The following is a 17,188-nucleotide window of genomic DNA, read 5'->3' as shown; positions in this document are numbered from 1 at the left end:
TCGCATTCATGGGTTTCGCTAATTTTCATAGCTATGGGGCTCTGGAGCGCGGAACGCCGCTAAAATGTCCTTCACTACAAGTCGATTCACCGCAACATCTGAAGTCAATGAGCTGCATTCATGGATAAATGGGTTCCACCGAAAATACAAGAATTTCAAACGATTCAGACAAGAAAGAGATAGCTTAAGTGTCTATTACAAAAAATCGTGTACATGTGCCGTTTGCTGGTACGTCAATCTTCTTAAATGGCTACAACTTCGCGTTTTCGTGAAGTTGAAGTTTTCGTGAACGATCAGACGGCTCGCCTTCGGTTTCTATCGCCTTTGATAGTTGGTTTAGCATAGGGTGGAAAAATTGTAAAACGAAACGGTCTAGGCAAAACAAAAAACAGATTAACGACTCATGCATCGAAGTGGAATGAATGAAATGAATGAGTTTTTATTTACCCTCGAATCTGATTGAGGCTGCTAAAGACTCTAGCAAACTACATGCCGAGAAAAAAACAAATAATATGTACATTTGCAATTAAGTCATGCGAAAGATGAAATTTTTCGCACTTCTTGTCTACATTATTTGATATTAGTCATTGACCTAAGCTTGTCTCGGTGAGAGGGAGTTCCAAGCTTTGGAAGCAGCATAACCGTCGATTTCAATCAATGTCAAGTGGTTTTAACCTTGGCAAAACACATTATAATCGCAAACGGTCAAGCGTAAACATGAAATGGGTACGTCAGCGCTTGCAACGATGACTCAAGAATTTTCGTTTCCGCGAACCATTGTATTAAAAATGACACACTATCATGATTAATGAGAGCCCCATGTGATGGCTTTTCTGAGAACATGGAAAAATGATGTTGCAATTTCTTCAGTGCAGTGCCGAAATTCTAGTGTTTGGCAAATGCATATTATAGGCTTGAAGGCCTGCACAATCTTCAGGGTTGGTAATTTGCAGACTTGCCAACTCCCTTCATACTTCTGGATTTTCGCGACTTTGAAAACGTGACTGAATTTACCGCGAATTCTGATCCCACGGGGTGCTCTGATTCACTGGCTCGCGGAATTATGGTGTGATATAATCCCCTCTCGAGGCATGTATTGTTTTAGCCTGTAAATAATCTGAGTTTCAGAGTACCAGTCCTTCTTAAGGGGAGAGCAGAGGGCAAAAAAAGAACCCTGACCTTCCCAGCCCCCCTCCGAAAAGACTGGTACTCAGGATAGTTTGTGAACAGACTCCAAGTGGGGTTTAGAGCGAAGAGTAAAATCAAACTTGGTCTCCCTTTCTTGAGCCCAGACCGCCCTCTACTTTTCCGCTTCGTTTCCACTTTAGGGGCCAGTTCTCTAAACCTAATCCTTCAGTGAAATGTACTGTCCCTATGTCTGCTGCTGCTGCTGCTTGGGTGAGTATTCTGTGGTTCTCAATGCCTCAGTGCGGGAAAACTGACGATGTCCACCTACTGTTCCAGATACAGGTACCAGGACCATTGGACACTGGTGTTCCTGTGCACCTGCATGCAGTGAAAATGCCACAGGGACAGTATCTGGGCCTTGGCTCATCACGTATCCAGCAGGGTTGGTGGTACACGCCGCTTGCTGTGGCTGTCATTTATATATAAATAGAGAACAAAACTGAAATTATTTACTAAATAATCTTTTAGTGCATATATTGTCTAGATATTCATCGTTTTTCTAGGGGCGGGTTTCCAAATTTTTCACCAGTATCCGCACTATTTAAATAAGCGGATAAGAAATAGATGCTTTTTGAAGAATTGAGATGCCAAGAGATCGCTTTTTTGCAGTGTTATACGCCTAGAAATAGAAATAGCAGCCACCCCTTAACATTTAACTCCTGTTCTTATAGTGGGTTTTACATTGAAAACCAATGAGCTAGATATGAGAGGGGAAAGGAAGGATTGGATACGCAATGACAATATTACCCTGGCTTCCTAGTCACACGAAATATACGCTCCAATTCACTTCAGCAAAGCAGTCTAATTTGAACCTTTATCGAAGCATGAAGGTTTACGTTTGGAAACATAACGTTGACGGAGGGCTTTTTGCGTCAGCGAAAGGAAGATGCATGAAGATTTCTTTGTTGGGTCGTCAAGTTAATAGAAAATATTCTTGAACATCAATAAATTTGCAATAAAGTTCGACAGAGCTTGTATATCAGCGAAAACTCAAGGAAACTAGGCTAAGCGAACACCAACACCGATCTTAAAGTCAGCAATTTCTGAGCATGTGAGGGCCACAAGACTATGCATTTATTCCACCAGTTTAATTGACCAGAAGGACCAACCATTACGCAAAATCCGTGATGCTATGTGCTTCAATTAGACAACCTACAATAAACCCGCACCACGTTCAACACCTCCCTCACTCCGATCTACGGACCGATCTTGTAGCCTCGTCACCAAAGCGAAGCTACTCGTCAGTAACTGTATTATTATAGAAAAGACTTAGATGAAGTGCAAAAGCTTTGACGTACTTTCTCGCAAACTTGTTGGTGAAAACGTTAGAAGTGGCGTTCGAGTTAAGAAAGAGATTTGAAAATTCACCGTCGTGTGTTCACCTTGAATTTGGTCATTTCAGGTGGTTGTTTTGCACAGGACGGCAAAGAAATGAACTACAATTTAAAACGCACGTGAAGAGCGATTGTTTTGCCTCATTAAACCTACTGCTTTACAGCGTTGTCCACTTGCCGTCGCCGTCGTTGTTGCCCAAGTTTCCCAAACATCGCTATTTCAACTTAAAGGCCCGTTTACAAAGGCGATTTTTGCGGCGATTTAAGCGGCGATTTTTGCGGTGATTTTTGTGGCATTCCAAATCGCCCGTGTAAACTAGCGGCGATTTAATGGCGATTTCGTCGCGATTTGTCGCCACAAAATCGCCGCGATTTCGAACATGCTCGAATTTTGAGACGATTTACTGGCGATTTTTTCAGCTTGAGAGTAACAAAAACCTACTTTGGTGTACCCCTGAGGGTAGTTTGTCACAAACATGGCGGACGTTGCTTGTAACACGACCTCAAAAAAGTTGCCAAAAAAAGGAGAAAGCTCCAAAGGAAGCAAGAAAACTTGGTCGCCTTCAGAAGAAGAATATTTAAGAAGCCGTTGGGCACACGCAGACTGCCTCTTCAATACATGTTCGGCAGACTACAAGCGGCGACTAAGAATAACTGTGCCAATTCCTAAGCACGCCGCAGCCATTTGAGTCGTCTCTACGTCCATTTCCATGTTGCATTTTCATTTGCAGCAATGTTGCACAATTGAAGACATGGTGCTGTCGTGCTTAGTGTTAACATCGCATGCGCTCCGTGCTAGCCGCCGAAAAAAGGTCGTAGACTCGCCACAAAATCGCCGCTAGTTTACACGGGCGATTTGGAATCGCCACAAAAATCGCAACTGCTAAGTTGCGTACTAACTGCGAGGAACGTTCTTCTATTTGACAGAAATTCGATAGCTCACCTGTCTCGGTATGCAGCACATACAAGGGTTAACCACACAGCAAGATATTGCGGCCCAGATGCCGATCACAAACTGGGCGATGCCAAGAACCAGTATGATTGCATGGATGGGCATTCTTCCATCGTAATCATTGTCAAAGTAATCGAATTGATCCCTGTCTTCAGTAGCAACCATAATACCATAGATAAAAACGATTATGCCTCCAAAGGCAGCAGAGGTGATAGTGAAACCCATAAAGATACCAGCCTAAACAGTTAATATAAAAAGAAGAAGATAAGTGCGTTATTGATACACACTTAATTAGTATATAGTACATGTTTATTACACTCTGGTTCATACATAGTATTGTTTTAACACGTGAAAATATAATTTATATCTTCAAACCACCGTGTAATTTTATTTTTATTATGAGGACAAATTTATCGTTCGTTATTTTTTCACTCACTGTACAAATAACTGTAGAATATCAATATCCTCACTAGCCACAGTGAGGATATGAAATATACGTCACTCGATTCGTCTTGAACGACACACAACGGAAAATAGTTCGTCCGAACGGATAATTAACAACTACTGGATGAGGTTGAGCAAAATATCGTGATTTGTCAGTGGCGAGAAGATGGGTGAGGCAAATAATTGGTCTGCGAGACACTGACAAACTGCACGATATTTTGTGATAAAATGATTTTTATCATTTAATCACCGAGTTTGTTTTTCATAATTTTGATTTACTAGAGATGTCAAATCACTCTCTTACAGCTCAGGAAAGCCATCTGCTATTTTCACACAAGAACTTAGTTTCAATTACGCATGAGCAGAATATTATTTGTGGCAAAACACAATTGGACAGTATGGCGCATGTGCACACTATTATTTGTAGGCAGTTACTTTGCAGGTCACGTGGTTTACTTTCGGTCAATGAAAAGGAAGAAGAAGAAGAAAAATGCATCGAATGATAATGCGTCTTTTGAAATAATCTGCTGCGAAGCCTGGTGATTTCGCAGCAATAAAGTGACTTAAGTCAACTTCAGCGTTGCTTCATCTCAAGGCCACGTTAGACCTCAACCTCAGCGAACTCTTGCAAATAATACCCGACAGCATATTTATAGTGCAACTACGAGACAGTGCAAGCGGAAAAAGTAACTCAACCGCTTTTTATAAGGTACAATTTACAATTCACAACCCTTAGGCTCACTTACTACGTATAAAAACAAATTAGAAAAAAAAAATATATTGGTTTCCTGTTTATCGTGCCCAATACTAGTACTAAACCCGAGACACACTGTCAACGGAACGACAATATCCTTCACCAAGACATCTATCACCACAATAATGCAGTACGGCGAAAAGGGATGAAATTGACAGCGAAATAAAATACATCTTTCCATAGGCTGAGTATCAGGCTTTTCTCGGGTTTAAAGGGCAGTCTCACCTGTTTTAGTGTCATTGTCAGCGGACAAAAAAACATATTTGAATCTGTGGAAATTAATGGTTCAGTTTTGTTTACAATAACCTCACTAGTGCACTGAAACAAGCATTATTCATCTTTGGCTGCGGATGGCTAGGATGGAAATGGATTGTAACTAAAAAAAAGTGGCCAATTGTTTCAAGTTCTTCTTGTGTCAGTTAAACTGACAACAGTTACTATATGGTGTCCCTTTGTCAAATTCCGTAATATTTTCTTTCCGGTGCTTGAAGGGACAGTATCACGCTATTTTTAGTAACACATTGAAAATCGGCAAGACGCTATTCAAATGATAGCAGCAAAGATATAATGACAAAATTCCATTAAAAGACTATCAGAATGCAAAGAAACTATCCACGGATATTTTCGCCGGCAGATGACCAAGATGGGGAGGGGTTCAAATTTGAAAACGTCTGGCGGACGTTTTCAAATTTCGCTGTGTAACGCACTAAAAGTCGCTGGTTGTGCTATATTTTGGTCCAACCTTTCGTCTTAGAATCACTATTAATATTTCTTTAAATTAGCGATTGAGAAATTAATTAACACAGTGTTCAAACTGTTTAAATTTAGTGAATTTTGGCCAAAAATCATGATATCTCCCATCGATCTCCCATGATACTGCCCCTTTAAGAGCAATTAATGTTAAGAAAGGTTTTTCGTCAAACATTTGAGCAGTTTTGACCAAAATACAGCAAAATCACCGTGACAGTGCCCCTTTAACCCTTCCATGGTTTTTTGAACTTTTGACATGGGCCAGTTAGTGAAAATCCATCCACACTGTGAAATAAATGCTTAGACCACCCCAGTGCGTCCTTATTTGTCATGGTGTATTACCAGGGCCGTACATAGCGCGGGGGCAGAGGGGGCAGCTGCCCCCGCCAGGAAAACTCATTCCGTTTCTAACATCACACTGATCACAAGAAAATCGACTAATTGACTGAAAAAATATTCCTTCAATGTGAATTCCAAATAATTATTTTCGAAAATCTTTTGAGGTACCGGTTTTCTTATGAAAATAATGATTTTTTTCAGTTTGGGCTGCCTATGGTTTAGAATTTGGTGTGTAAATAAAGACTGATAAGCATACGCCACTTTCTGGCCCGTGTTTTAGCCCTTTTAAATCTAGCTTATACAAGTATTTTTTTTCCGAGATAAATTGGTTTTAAAAGCCTGCGCTGCTCGCAAGTATTTGTAGCGGGTTTGGATTTAACCATCATATGTTCATCATCCGACAGGTCATTTGCGCCTAATGATTTTTGAGTTTCCTCTTTTGAATTCTCTTCGTTTTGAATATGACCTCTTATTCTGTGTGTTCAGCGACGGTGTTTTTATGCCACATGGGACATTTCAGCTGGGTTTGGCTTGGCTCTTTTTAGTGCTTGATAGTTTTAACTGCCTTTCTTGTTGAGATTTGGCAATATTAGGACAGAAATTAATCACTGCTTGTATCATGCAATGGGCTTCATTCTGTAATTGTTGCAATGCCGGGCCCGGCTAGTGTTTGTCACAAGGAGTTGTATTTCTTGGCACGGCTATTTGGATTTTTGGTTCTCTAGTAATCGTTGTAGATAGTGCGTTTGAATTGTGGAAGCTCAGTGATTTTCTCCCTTTGTTTACAGCAGTGCATCGACTGTGTTTTAAAATGAGAGACAATATTTGCTTCAAGCAAGACAGGATCAAGATCCTCTCTTGCTTCAAGCTAAACAAGACGTTAACTCCATAAAAAGTCATGACAATTTAAAACTAAAAGTATCGGTGTGTTTTTTTTTCTCTAAACGTCGTAGAGGCAACTTTCTGTGTAGGAGTGAAAACAAAATTAATGTCCAACTAGAAACCCTGTCTGCATATAGTAAACCCCTGTGAGGGGTGTGCGGAGTTTGCCCCCACAGACAAAAAATCCTAGGTACGGCCCTGATTACGTGACTTCCACGACGGATAAAGTGCTCTTCAGATGGTCCAGAAGGAGACCAAAGAAGATCCAGAGTTATAAGCAGTCCTAACCATGGTGAGAAATGGTTGGAAAGACACCAACAGCAGGTTCCCTTAGAGGCAAGACCATAATGGACATTCCGTGAAGTCGCAACAGCAGATGAACTTCTCTTCAAAGGAATACGCTTGATTGTCCTAAAGGTTATGCGACCTGAAATGCTTCGCCAGATCCACAAGAGTCACCTGGGATTAGCCAAATGTAGACAAAGAGCCGGAGAGGTACTATTTTGGCCTGGAATGTCCCTAGATGTGGAGCAAATGGTCACTAATTGTAGCGTGTGCGCAGATTTTGCCAAAAAACATTGCAAACCTACCGTGCCACCATCACTTTCTCGGCAGAAGATAGGAATCGATCGGTTTGAATTACAAGGGGAACACTATTTACTCTCCGTGTGCTATCGCAGCAAGTTCCAAGAAGTTACCAAAATGGAGTATTCGAGAAGCAGTGCTGTAGTAGAAAAGCTGAAGACCAATTTGGAGTCCATGGGATTCCAGCAGAAGTGGTCTGAGATAATGGCCCCCAATTCAGCAGCAGCGAATTTCAAGCATTTGCGAAAGAGTACAGTTTCAAGCGTGTCACCAGTTCGCCGCACTACCCAAAGGATTATGGAGAGGCGTAGAGAGCCATTCAGACTGTCAAAAATCTATTGTGAAAGAACAGTGACAAACATCTGGCCTTGCTTGACTATCGGACTATACCAATACCAGGCATCGAACTGTCGCCAGCATAACTGCGGATGGAACGTACGCTGAGAAACGAGTTACCGATGACGGACAGCTTGCTTTAACCTGCTAGTGTCAACCACAAGGATGTTTCCAGCTACCTGAAGAAGACCAAGGAGGATGAGAAGAAGTACCATGACCGACATGCTAGCAGTGAAATGAATGAACTACAGCCCGGTACGAAGGTGCGAATGCAGCCCTGGACCGATTCCAGAGAGTGGAAGCCAGCGACGCTAGTCAGGCATCATCACGCATGGCAGAAAGTATCGCCGCAACAGACAGCACCTACGAGTTTGCCCAGCTCCAGGACATGAAAATTTAAATGCAGCACCATCTCTTAAGAGTAGCGCGCTCGAGAACCTACCCAAGGACAAGCCTGACCATGCCGCAGCCCTACCAGTGTCGCCTGTCGCAAGGAGCAACACCATGACCCTGAACCACCAAAGGCGGACAGTTCAGAGCCTTATGTTACCCGAAGTGGCAGACGAGTAGTAAAATTAGAGCGGTGGGACCTCTAGACCCAACTAGGGACTAAGAACCATTTTCAGCTTTTGTTAACTTTGAAAAATCCCAGGACTCACACATTATTATTTTTTTTAAGTGGAGATTTATTTCATTTTTTAAGGGAAGGATGTGACACAAATGCTTAGATCACCCTAGTGCGTCCATATTTGTCATTGTTGTATCACGTGACGTACACGACGAATAAAGTGCTTTTCAGCTGGTCAGCCATCTTGACTGTTATACACACACCGCTAGAAAGAGCGCCTTAATAAAGTTGCCAAGTTTGAGAGAGATGTTGTAAACTATTAAACGAGGATACAGCTGTTTCGACAAAGGTTGTCCAAAAAAAAAAAGGCATAAAAGCGTACGCGACAATTCCGAAAGGTAGTCGGGGAAATACCCTATAAATTTCAATGAAAGCTCAGAGTAAATATTGCCCACCATCTCAAGTTTTCGCTGTACGGTCGAGGCATAATGGATTCTGAGCTTTCATTGAAGTTTACTGGGTGTTTCCCAGGCTACCTTTCGGCATTGTCGCGTACGCTTTTACGCTGTTTTTGGACAACCTTTGTCGAAACAGCTGTATACATCTGCAAAGTCGAGGGATTCTACAGACGTTTGTATGGTGGGGGGAAAGTTTGCAGAGCTATATCTTCGCTCGCTTCTTACATATTACTTTCATACTTGGCATGTTTACTAATTTTAAGGCGCTTTTTCCAGTAGTGTCGATAGATATTCGTTAACTGGTCCTTATTAAAAGTTGCAAAAAATTGTGGAAGGGTCTATTAAGATCTATTCCAATGAATCCACGTCACGTGCGACAGGTATTTTTGAAATTTGAACGGAGTTTTGAAATTTACATGTCAGTTTTGAACAATTTCAGAGTTCCCGTAGAAATTTCCCTAGTTGATTGACGTTATAAAGCTATGGATGTTTATTTACATTACAGCATTAAGTATCTCAAGAATAACAATTGAATCCCAAGTATTTTGAATCTTTCTTTCAGTTAATGCTTCTTTTTCAGAGAGAAATGTTCAAAATTCCATTCAAATGCCGGACATTACAAAGAGAATTCATTCTTGGAAATACTGGTCACGTATGACGTGGATTGACTGTAACAGTAAACCACAACCATGAGCGAAATCTGCGATCAAAAGGAAAATTTAATCACGCCGTGAAACCTTATATAGAATGAAGGCAACGTATGGCGTTTATTTCTGTAAAATATTCCGAGGTCTGATTGAAATCATACTCACAAAACAATTGCTGGATCCAATTCTGTCTCTGCTACTGCCCGGAATACCCAATCCACCTAGGCACAACTAAAAAAAGGCAGACAAAAACTCTTGGATCACTACTTTCTACATACAATTGGCACTGATACATGTTCTCTAGGCTCTCTCTGTCTTCGCAGTGTTTACTTCGTTTTGCAATCTAGAACACAAACGCGGTTCTGGAGAGTGGCGAGCTGACAGTTGTCAGTGAATATTTTACATATCGTTGAGTAGTGCAGCGAACCTAATTCTATCCAGTTTATTGAAATACTTTGTTTCTATTATTACATTCAGCGTAAAGCCGAGTTTAACACTCGCAGTCCGGTTCGATATTTTATCGACTTCCTGTGTTGGTATGAATAAACGTAAATAGCTTACGACCGGGTGAGTACGCCGTAGCGAAAGAAAGCTGAGAAGGAGCGCTTCAGTTCTACCCGAAAGTTGTCGTTCACTTCTCGCGCTAGCTGCTGCTACGCAAGCTAAAACGTAAATAAATTATTCGATGGCGACATCTTAACAGCCAATATTTAGCGATGTTGAAATAAATTGGACGAATTACATTCGCATGACATTTACGAACGGTCCGAACGAGTAGCTCTTCTATTACAGAGTGATCACTTACCCAAACGCCGAAACAGATTGCAGAAATTGCAGGATACGACACTGGCCACAAAATAGCATCAGCTATGCCAAAACAGGTCAATGAAATACCAACAACAATGTGTGCAATGGCAAGCAATCTTGCCATTTTTAGGGCTGCTTCCATGTTGTCCGCCGTCTTTAGTATCTCAGAGGGTCCGTTGTGTCACGGTATCTATATTGTATCAATGTATGCCTGTCAGCAGTGGATGACGTCACGCGTAAGAGGTATCCGAGTAAATAAGTTTTACTCCGGATGTTCGATGTTCGTGCGTTGTTTCGTGTTCTTCTAACCAAGCCGAAGATTCATTGAAATGAATACATCATATGATCTGTGCTGGCTGCTGTTCTGGAGTCCAGCAATCACTCGATTAGATGACTATATCCATGGAGGGTTAGGTTATGAGGGTGGCTATACGGTACCTTACAGTCAACCCAGGTCACGCGTGAACGATATTTTTGAAATTTGAACGGAGTTTTGAAATTTACATGTCAGTTTCGAAAATCGCCAACGAGATTTCAGAATTCCCGTATAAATTTCCCTAGCTTATTGACGGTATATAGCTGTAAATTTTTCTTTACATTGCAAAATTGAATATTTCAAGAAGAACATTTGTTTCCCAAGTATTTTGAATCTTTTTTTCAGTTAATGCGTCTTTTTCGGAACGATTTCCAGAGAAATGTCCAACCTTCCATTCACACGTCGGACATTACAAAGAGAAATTCGAATGTTCATTTCATTCTTGGAAATACTGTTCACGCGTGACCTGGATTGACTGTAACATGAATTACTCCCACGGTGCGAGGAGCTGTTAAGTGTGACCAATTGCTTTAATTTACAAGTGGCCTATTAAAAGGGTAAGGGTTTGGACCTCGGAGCGGACCCTCCCCGTATAAAACGTCCTTGAGTATACCCCTCCCGCGCTTTCTCTATTCAAATATCATTCTTGACATTATTCTTGACCGAACTCCACTCAACTCACAAAGGATTAGTACCATTCTTTAACCACAAGATCTCCGATCTGTCGCACTCTATTCCGAAACTAATTTATAAAATGTACTGTAATGACTCAACACCCTGTATGTCTACACATATTGCAAAATCACGAGCTTTTATATAATTTAAGTTACAGCCTTAAGCTGGAAATCCCTCACTTCAAATGAAATTTCAAGAAATCCTTCGTATCTTACAGAGGCACAATTCTGTGGAACCTCTTACCCGCCGATTGGATGCCGAATGGCGAACAGTGCAAACAGCTTCAGTAAGATGATCAACAATCTTACCTTGGTCAAGCGGGCATTGACTTTGCGAATAAATACTTCAGAAGATGACTCGAATGCCCATTCGTATGAGTTTTTAGTTAGATATTGGCAATAATTAGGTAAATTATTAGCTGTAAATTTTTATTTAAACTAGATTAGACTTTACATTAATTTTTTTACCGTAAAATTTTAGTCTTATTTTGTAATTATTCTTTATTTATTACTTACACACGACCCCACAAATTGCAAAGCTTGAATACTTATCGTGTTTAAATAAAGGTTACTTACTTACTTTCATGTCGTGACAGTGTAAAGCGGGGAAGATTGCAGTTTCTTCCCACCGCAAACCTCATAAACACTGTCTATGCGATCGCTGGACTCCGAAACAGCACGGCCAGCACATGTATTCATGTATTCATTTCGATGAATATTCGGCGCGGTGACAAAAACATGAAACAAAGCACGAAAATCGAACATCCGGAGTGAAACTTATTTGTTTACCTTCGCTTCTTCGGATTATTTGTTGCGAGTGACGTCATTCGCTGCTGACAGGCATACAATATAGATAACCGTGACACAACGGACCGTCTGAGATGCTAAAGATGGCGGACGACATGGAAGCAACCTTAAAAATGGCAAGATTGCTTGCCATTGCACACATTGTTGTTGGTGCTTTATTGACCTGTTTTGGCATAGCTGATGCTGTGTTGTGGCTATCGTCGTATCCTGCAATTTGTGCAATCTGTTTCGGCGTTTGGGTAAGTGATTACTCTGTAAAGAAAGCCGAGCTACTCGTTCGGACCGTTCGTAAATGTCACGCGAATGTAATTCGTCCTAAATTTTTAAACATCGCTTAATATTGGCTGTTAAGATGTCGCCATCGAATAATTTATATACGTTTTAGCTTGCGTAGCAGTCGTTTGTGACTCTCTAAGCTAGTGCGAGAAATGAAGGCAACTTCCTGGTAGAACTGAGGCGCTCCTTGTCAGCTTTCTTTCGCTACTCGTATTACTCACTCGGTCGCAGGCTATTTACGTTTATTCATACCAACACAGGAAATTAGATGTAGTGTTTCTATAAGTATTTGAAAGGGCTACCATTTCCTATGGGAAGTCCAAGAAAGGGTTACAAGAAAGGCTTTCCTGTGAAAAATGGTCAGTATTAAAAGCCCGACTCAGTCGTTTCTGACTTTCCAAGCTAACGCGAGATGTGAACGACAACTTGAGGCGCTCTTTGTCAGCTTTCTTTCGCTTCTCCTACTCACGCGGTCGCAGCGCTATTTACCTTTACTCATACCAACACAGGAAGTCGATAAAATGACGAACCGGACTGCATGCGTTAATCTCGGCCTTACGCGGGATGTAATATTAAAAACAAATTATAAAATAAATAAATTGGAGAGAATTTGGTTCGCTGCACTACTCAACGGTGCAGTGTGTAAAATATCCACTAACAGCTGTCAGCTCGCCACTCTACAGAACCGCGTTTGTGTTCTAGATTGCAAAACGAAGTTAACACTGCGAAGACAGAGAGAGCCTAGAGAACATGTATCTGAATGCCAGTCGTACGTAAAGAATAGTGATCCAAGGTGATTTTCCTTTATAGGTAGGTAGGTAGGTTGCCTTTATTTATACACGATGTATATGAAAGCTGGAAGCTTGTGGGGTCGTGTACAATACATTACCTCTAAATTAAATACAAGTAGAACGAAATATTAAATACAATTAAATGCAGTGTAAAAGCATATTGAAATGCTATTATTGGACTTGAAACGGATTACCTTACATTCAAATATATACAAAATCTTCAAGTTCAAAGCTATCGGTCGAGGCTGATAATACGTTAAATTTAACGACGTTAAAAGTTCCGAAGTTTTGAGCTTTATGTCTGCTTTGTTTCAGTTGTGCCTGACAGGAGGATTGGGTATGCCGGGCAGTAGCAGAGACCGAACTGGATCCAGCAATTGTTTTGTGAGTATGATTTGAATTAGACCTCCAAAAAATTTTACAGAAGTAAACGCGATACGTTGCCTTCATTCTATACAAGGTTTCACGGCGTGATTAAATTTTCCGTTCTTTAAAATCGCAGATTTTGTTCGTGGTTGCGACCAGTATTCCCGGCGTTTGAATGGAATGTTAAACATTTCTTTGGAAATCTTTCCCAAAAAAACGCATTAACTGGAAAAATTTTTTATAACACTTGGGATACAATTGTTATTCTTGAAATACTTAATGCTGTAATGTAAACTACAATAGTTCGTATAAGAACTGGCATGATCTACATATAAAAAGCAGTGAAGCTTTGCCTTGGTATCCAATCCAAGGCCAGATCACTAAGAATACAACAGTAAAGTGGGCTATTAACAGTGTATCAATAACACACTTATTTTCCAGTAGCATTCATCTTCTTCTTTTTATGTTAACGGTTTAGGCTGGTATCTTTATGGGTTTCACTATCACTTCTGCTGTCCTTGGAGGCATTATCAGTTCTATCTATGGTATTATGGTTGCTACTGGAGACAGGGATCAATTCGATTACTTTGACAAGGATTACGATGTAATAACGTCCATCCATGCAATCATACTGGCTCTTGGCATCGCCCAGTTTGTGATCGGCATCTGGGCTGCAATATCTTGCTGTGTGGTTAACCCTTGTATGTGCTGCATACCGAAACAGGTGAGGTATCGAATTTCTATCAAATAGAAGAAAGTTCCCCGAAGTTAGTACGCAACTTAGCAGTTGCAAAAGGAAAGCCTGGAAAAAATTCACGCTAGAGCGGGATTCGCACCCATGACCTCTGCGATGCTGGTGAGGTGCTCTACCAACTGAGCTATCAAGCCAACTGGGCGCTTGTCATACTGTGAGTTCGTAATATACCTGTGAACGATGAATAAACGAATATGAATATATGAAACATATTTTTTGAACTGCGGATGAAAGATTAAGATAAGAACTGGTATAAATAAAATACAAACGAAAATTCAAAAGATGAATATCAATATATGAAACACATATTTTGAACTGCGGATGAAAGATTAAATAGAAGAAAGATCCTCGTAGTTAGTACGCAACCTATTATTAGCACGCAAATTCTTTTCAGGCTTTCCTTTCGCAATTGCTTAAGTTGCACACTAACCGCGAGGATCTTTCTATTTAATCTTTCATCCGCAGTTTAAAATATATGTTTCATATGTTGATATTAATCTGTTGAATTTCGTTTGTAGCACGTTGTATTTATACGAGTTCTTATCATATATGTGTCTAGCAGTGCAGATTTTAACTATAATTGTAACTAAATCTCTATTTCTTTGTAACTTTTATATTCAGGGCCTCTCTGAAAACAACCATGTTGCGAGAGAGCACCCTGTAAAAACACTGTTATAAATAAATAAATAAATAACTAAATATATATCAAAAGTACGTAAATTATGATCATCCGGGTGAGTGTAGTCCTGAGAAGAAAGAAGAAAAAATCCTCTCCGTCAGCGTTATATTTCCAAACGCAAACCTGCATGCTTCAATAAAGGTTCTAATTAGACTTTGCTGAAGTGAATTGGAAGGTACATTTCGTGTGACTAGGACGCCAGGGTACTATTATATTCTCATTGCGTATCTAATTCTTTCTTCCCCCTCTCATTTCGAACTTACTGGTTTTCAATGTAAAACCCACTTTAAGAACGGCTGTTACCAGTGATTTTCTTGGCGTATAACACTGTAAAAAAGCGATCTCTTGGCAGTTCATTTCTTCAAAAATGAGTCTATATCTTATCTTATATCTTATAACACGGATACTAGTTAAAAATTTGTAAACCCGCCCCTAGAAAATCGATGAATATCCAGACAAGATATGCACCAAAAGATTCTTTAGTAACTAATCTCAGTTTTTTTTTTATCAATTATACATAAATGACAGCCACAGCAAGCGGCGTATCCCACCAACCCCGCTCGATACGTGATGAGCCAAGGCCCAGGTACTGTCCCTGTGGCATTTCCAACGCAGGCAGGTGCACAGGAACACCAGTGTCCAATGGTCCTGGTACCTGTATCTGCAACAGTAGGTGGACAAACTCAGTTTTCCCCCACTGAGGCATCGAGAACCACAGAATACTCACCGCAGCAGAAGCAGGGACAGTACATTCCACTGAAGGAACAGGTTTAGATAACAGGTTTGTTATGGATAGTCTTTTGCATGTTAGTAAGGTTTGGATACCCTGCCGGTGTAAGCCTATTTACCGGCGGGCAAACAAGACCCCCCCCCTCCTGGGGGGTGTTATTAGCTGTGATTCCACTAGAAGCTCCACCGTCAGTGACAGGACCTTCATTTCTGAGTCCAACATTTCCGTTTTGGAATTTTCTCATTCAGGTTTGGTACCGAGATGAAAGTAAACTGATCATGAATTACAAAGTTTTCTCGTGGTGTATGTCCTTGCGACGTGCGAGAAAAGCTGCCTTTAGCTCCGAGTCAAAATCTCGCCTTTATTCTCTCACTCATGTCAAATCTCGTGACAGGGCAGAAAGTGCCAAAGTGAACCGCCAGTAATTTAATTACAGTTTCTTGGATATGCCGCTCTGCATGAGTAAAGTTCCCAAATTTAGCCGGTGACTCTCCTTTCCATATTATTCGACAAAAAGATTGGGGATTATTTGTTTACGTCGGTGAATTATTTGTTTAATAAGTTTCCTGGGTATAAAGATAAAGACCTGCACAGACCTCTTCTGACCCGGGTGTGGGTCTCATTATCGTCGTCAGTTATTTCTCACCGTGTGGGGAATAGGAAAAGAAGAAACGACGGTTGCTACTTTTGTTACTGTGCATTCATTCTGCACATCTCAAGATACTTAGGTTTCCTATGGGTGGTGCCTACTACTACAGGGACATTTTTGGACGGTTTAAAACTATTCGGAGAATGCAGAACCTAGCAAGTGCTTTTGGTATCCAAAAAGAAAATTGGGGTAACAATGCATTTTTGAGAGATAATAAAGCTTCAATTTGGAAAATGGTTGTTTCATAATCTTTAAATAAAATGCTTGGTTACCCCCAATTTTATTTTTGGATTTCAGTAGCCGTAGCTAAGATCTTCTTTCCCTGCATATTCATAAACCGCACAAAATACTTTCTTATTAGTAGGCACCGTCCTTAATTCGAAATTTATTCAATAGAATTCTTCAATAACATTTTTAGAAATAGCACAATATATTGCATGGAAGCCACTGATTTCCTGTAGATATATGTTCATTTAAAAATGATTAGACTAATGATTTTTCTCATAATTATTTTCTTGTTCTTTTCTATAGATTCCATCGCAGACCCGACAGCTTCTTACTGATCGATAGATAGATGTATAGGTTATTAATCAAAAACCTTGCAGCTATAGGCTAAATTACGTCTGATTTACAATAAAAGAATAAATCACAATACTAAGCTAAAAAACTATAAATATAGAATTTAAAACATAAAAGGACAAAATAAATAATTAAGAGAAAAATATTAAATCATTGCCTTATGGACACTACCGATAAACTGATGGACCTAGTGCTGGTATTTAGACCGTCAGTATAGACTGAAGTTTAAAAGTTTAAAAGTTTTAAAGTTTACCTGTTTAATATATACCTCTCATTTTAAATGGGAAAAATAAAGATGTTCTTAACTGACTCTCAGCCTGGAGTATGTTCTTAGTATTTTCGTAAATCTCAGCCGAAACGTTCTTCTAGGGAACGTCCTCAGGTATAAACGTCCTTCATAGCAAAAGGACTAAAAGCTAAGCAATAGTAAATCTCACTGTGATGCAGGAATTTTTTTATTGGTACTGAGAATTAAGTCTAGTGTTTTTCTATGAGGGGAGGGGGTGTAAGTCTAGTGTTTTTT

At 40.2% G+C, this 17,188-nt stretch overlaps 2 protein-coding genes across 2 annotated transcripts; one reads left to right on the top strand and one right to left on the bottom strand.

The window, feature by feature from the left end:
- Positions 1-5: 5 nt before the first annotated feature.
- Positions 6-10,490, bottom strand: LOC146480119 (uncharacterized). The gene is made up of 4 exons (XM_085109974.1): positions 10,043-10,490; positions 9,403-9,468; positions 3,466-3,711; positions 6-1,597 (listed from the first exon to the last, which is right to left on the bottom strand). The coding sequence occupies exons 1-4, from the start codon at positions 10,184-10,186 to the stop codon at positions 1,373-1,375; spliced, it is 681 nt and encodes a 226-aa protein (XP_084966100.1). The 5' UTR covers positions 10,187-10,490; the 3' UTR covers positions 6-1,372.
- A 1,408-nt stretch (positions 10,491-11,898) lies between these two features.
- LOC146480118 (uncharacterized) lies at positions 11,899-16,974 on the top strand. The gene is made up of 5 exons (XM_085110004.1): positions 11,899-12,080; positions 13,224-13,292; positions 13,753-13,998; positions 15,236-15,488; positions 16,618-16,974. The coding sequence occupies exons 1-4, from the start codon at positions 11,916-11,918 to the stop codon at positions 15,479-15,481; spliced, it is 726 nt and encodes a 241-aa protein (XP_084966130.1). The 5' UTR covers positions 11,899-11,915; the 3' UTR covers positions 15,482-15,488; positions 16,618-16,974.
- The last annotated feature ends 214 nt before the right edge of the window (positions 16,975-17,188 follow it).

Source organism: Pavona decussata, unplaced genomic scaffold (genome assembly GCF_977016875.1).
Source record: "Pavona decussata unplaced genomic scaffold, jaPavDecu1.1 SCAFFOLD_55, whole genome shotgun sequence".
Classification (NCBI taxonomy): domain Eukaryota; kingdom Metazoa; phylum Cnidaria; class Anthozoa; order Scleractinia; family Agariciidae; genus Pavona; species Pavona decussata.
Note: the sequence above shows the minus strand (reverse complement) of the source record. Positions and strands in the feature narration are given on the sequence as shown.

Excerpts from the sequence above, each read along its gene's own strand:
- LOC146480118 (XM_085110004.1), top strand. The coding sequence starts at position 11,916 with ATGCTAAAGATGGCGGACGACATGGAAGCAACCTTAAAAATGGCAAGA. Across the intron at positions 12,081-13,223 it reads CAATCTGTTTCGGCGTTTGG|TTGTGCCTGACAGGAGGATT; the intron begins GTAAGTGATTAC and ends GCTTTGTTTCAG. Across the intron at positions 13,999-15,235 it reads TGTGCTGCATACCGAAACAG|CCACAGCAAGCGGCGTATCC; the intron begins GTGAGGTATCGA and ends CATAAATGACAG.
- LOC146480119 (XM_085109974.1), bottom strand. The coding sequence starts at position 10,186 with ATGGAAGCAGCCCTAAAAATGGCAAGATTGCTTGCCATTGCACACATT. Across the intron at positions 3,712-9,402 it reads TTGGATCCAGCAATTGTTTT|GCTGGTATCTTTATGGGTTT; the intron begins GTGAGTATGATT and ends TTAACTGTTTAG. Across the intron at positions 1,598-3,465 it reads TGTGCTGCATACCGAGACAG|CCACAGCAAGCGGCGTGTAC; the intron begins GTGAGCTATCGA and ends TATAAATGACAG.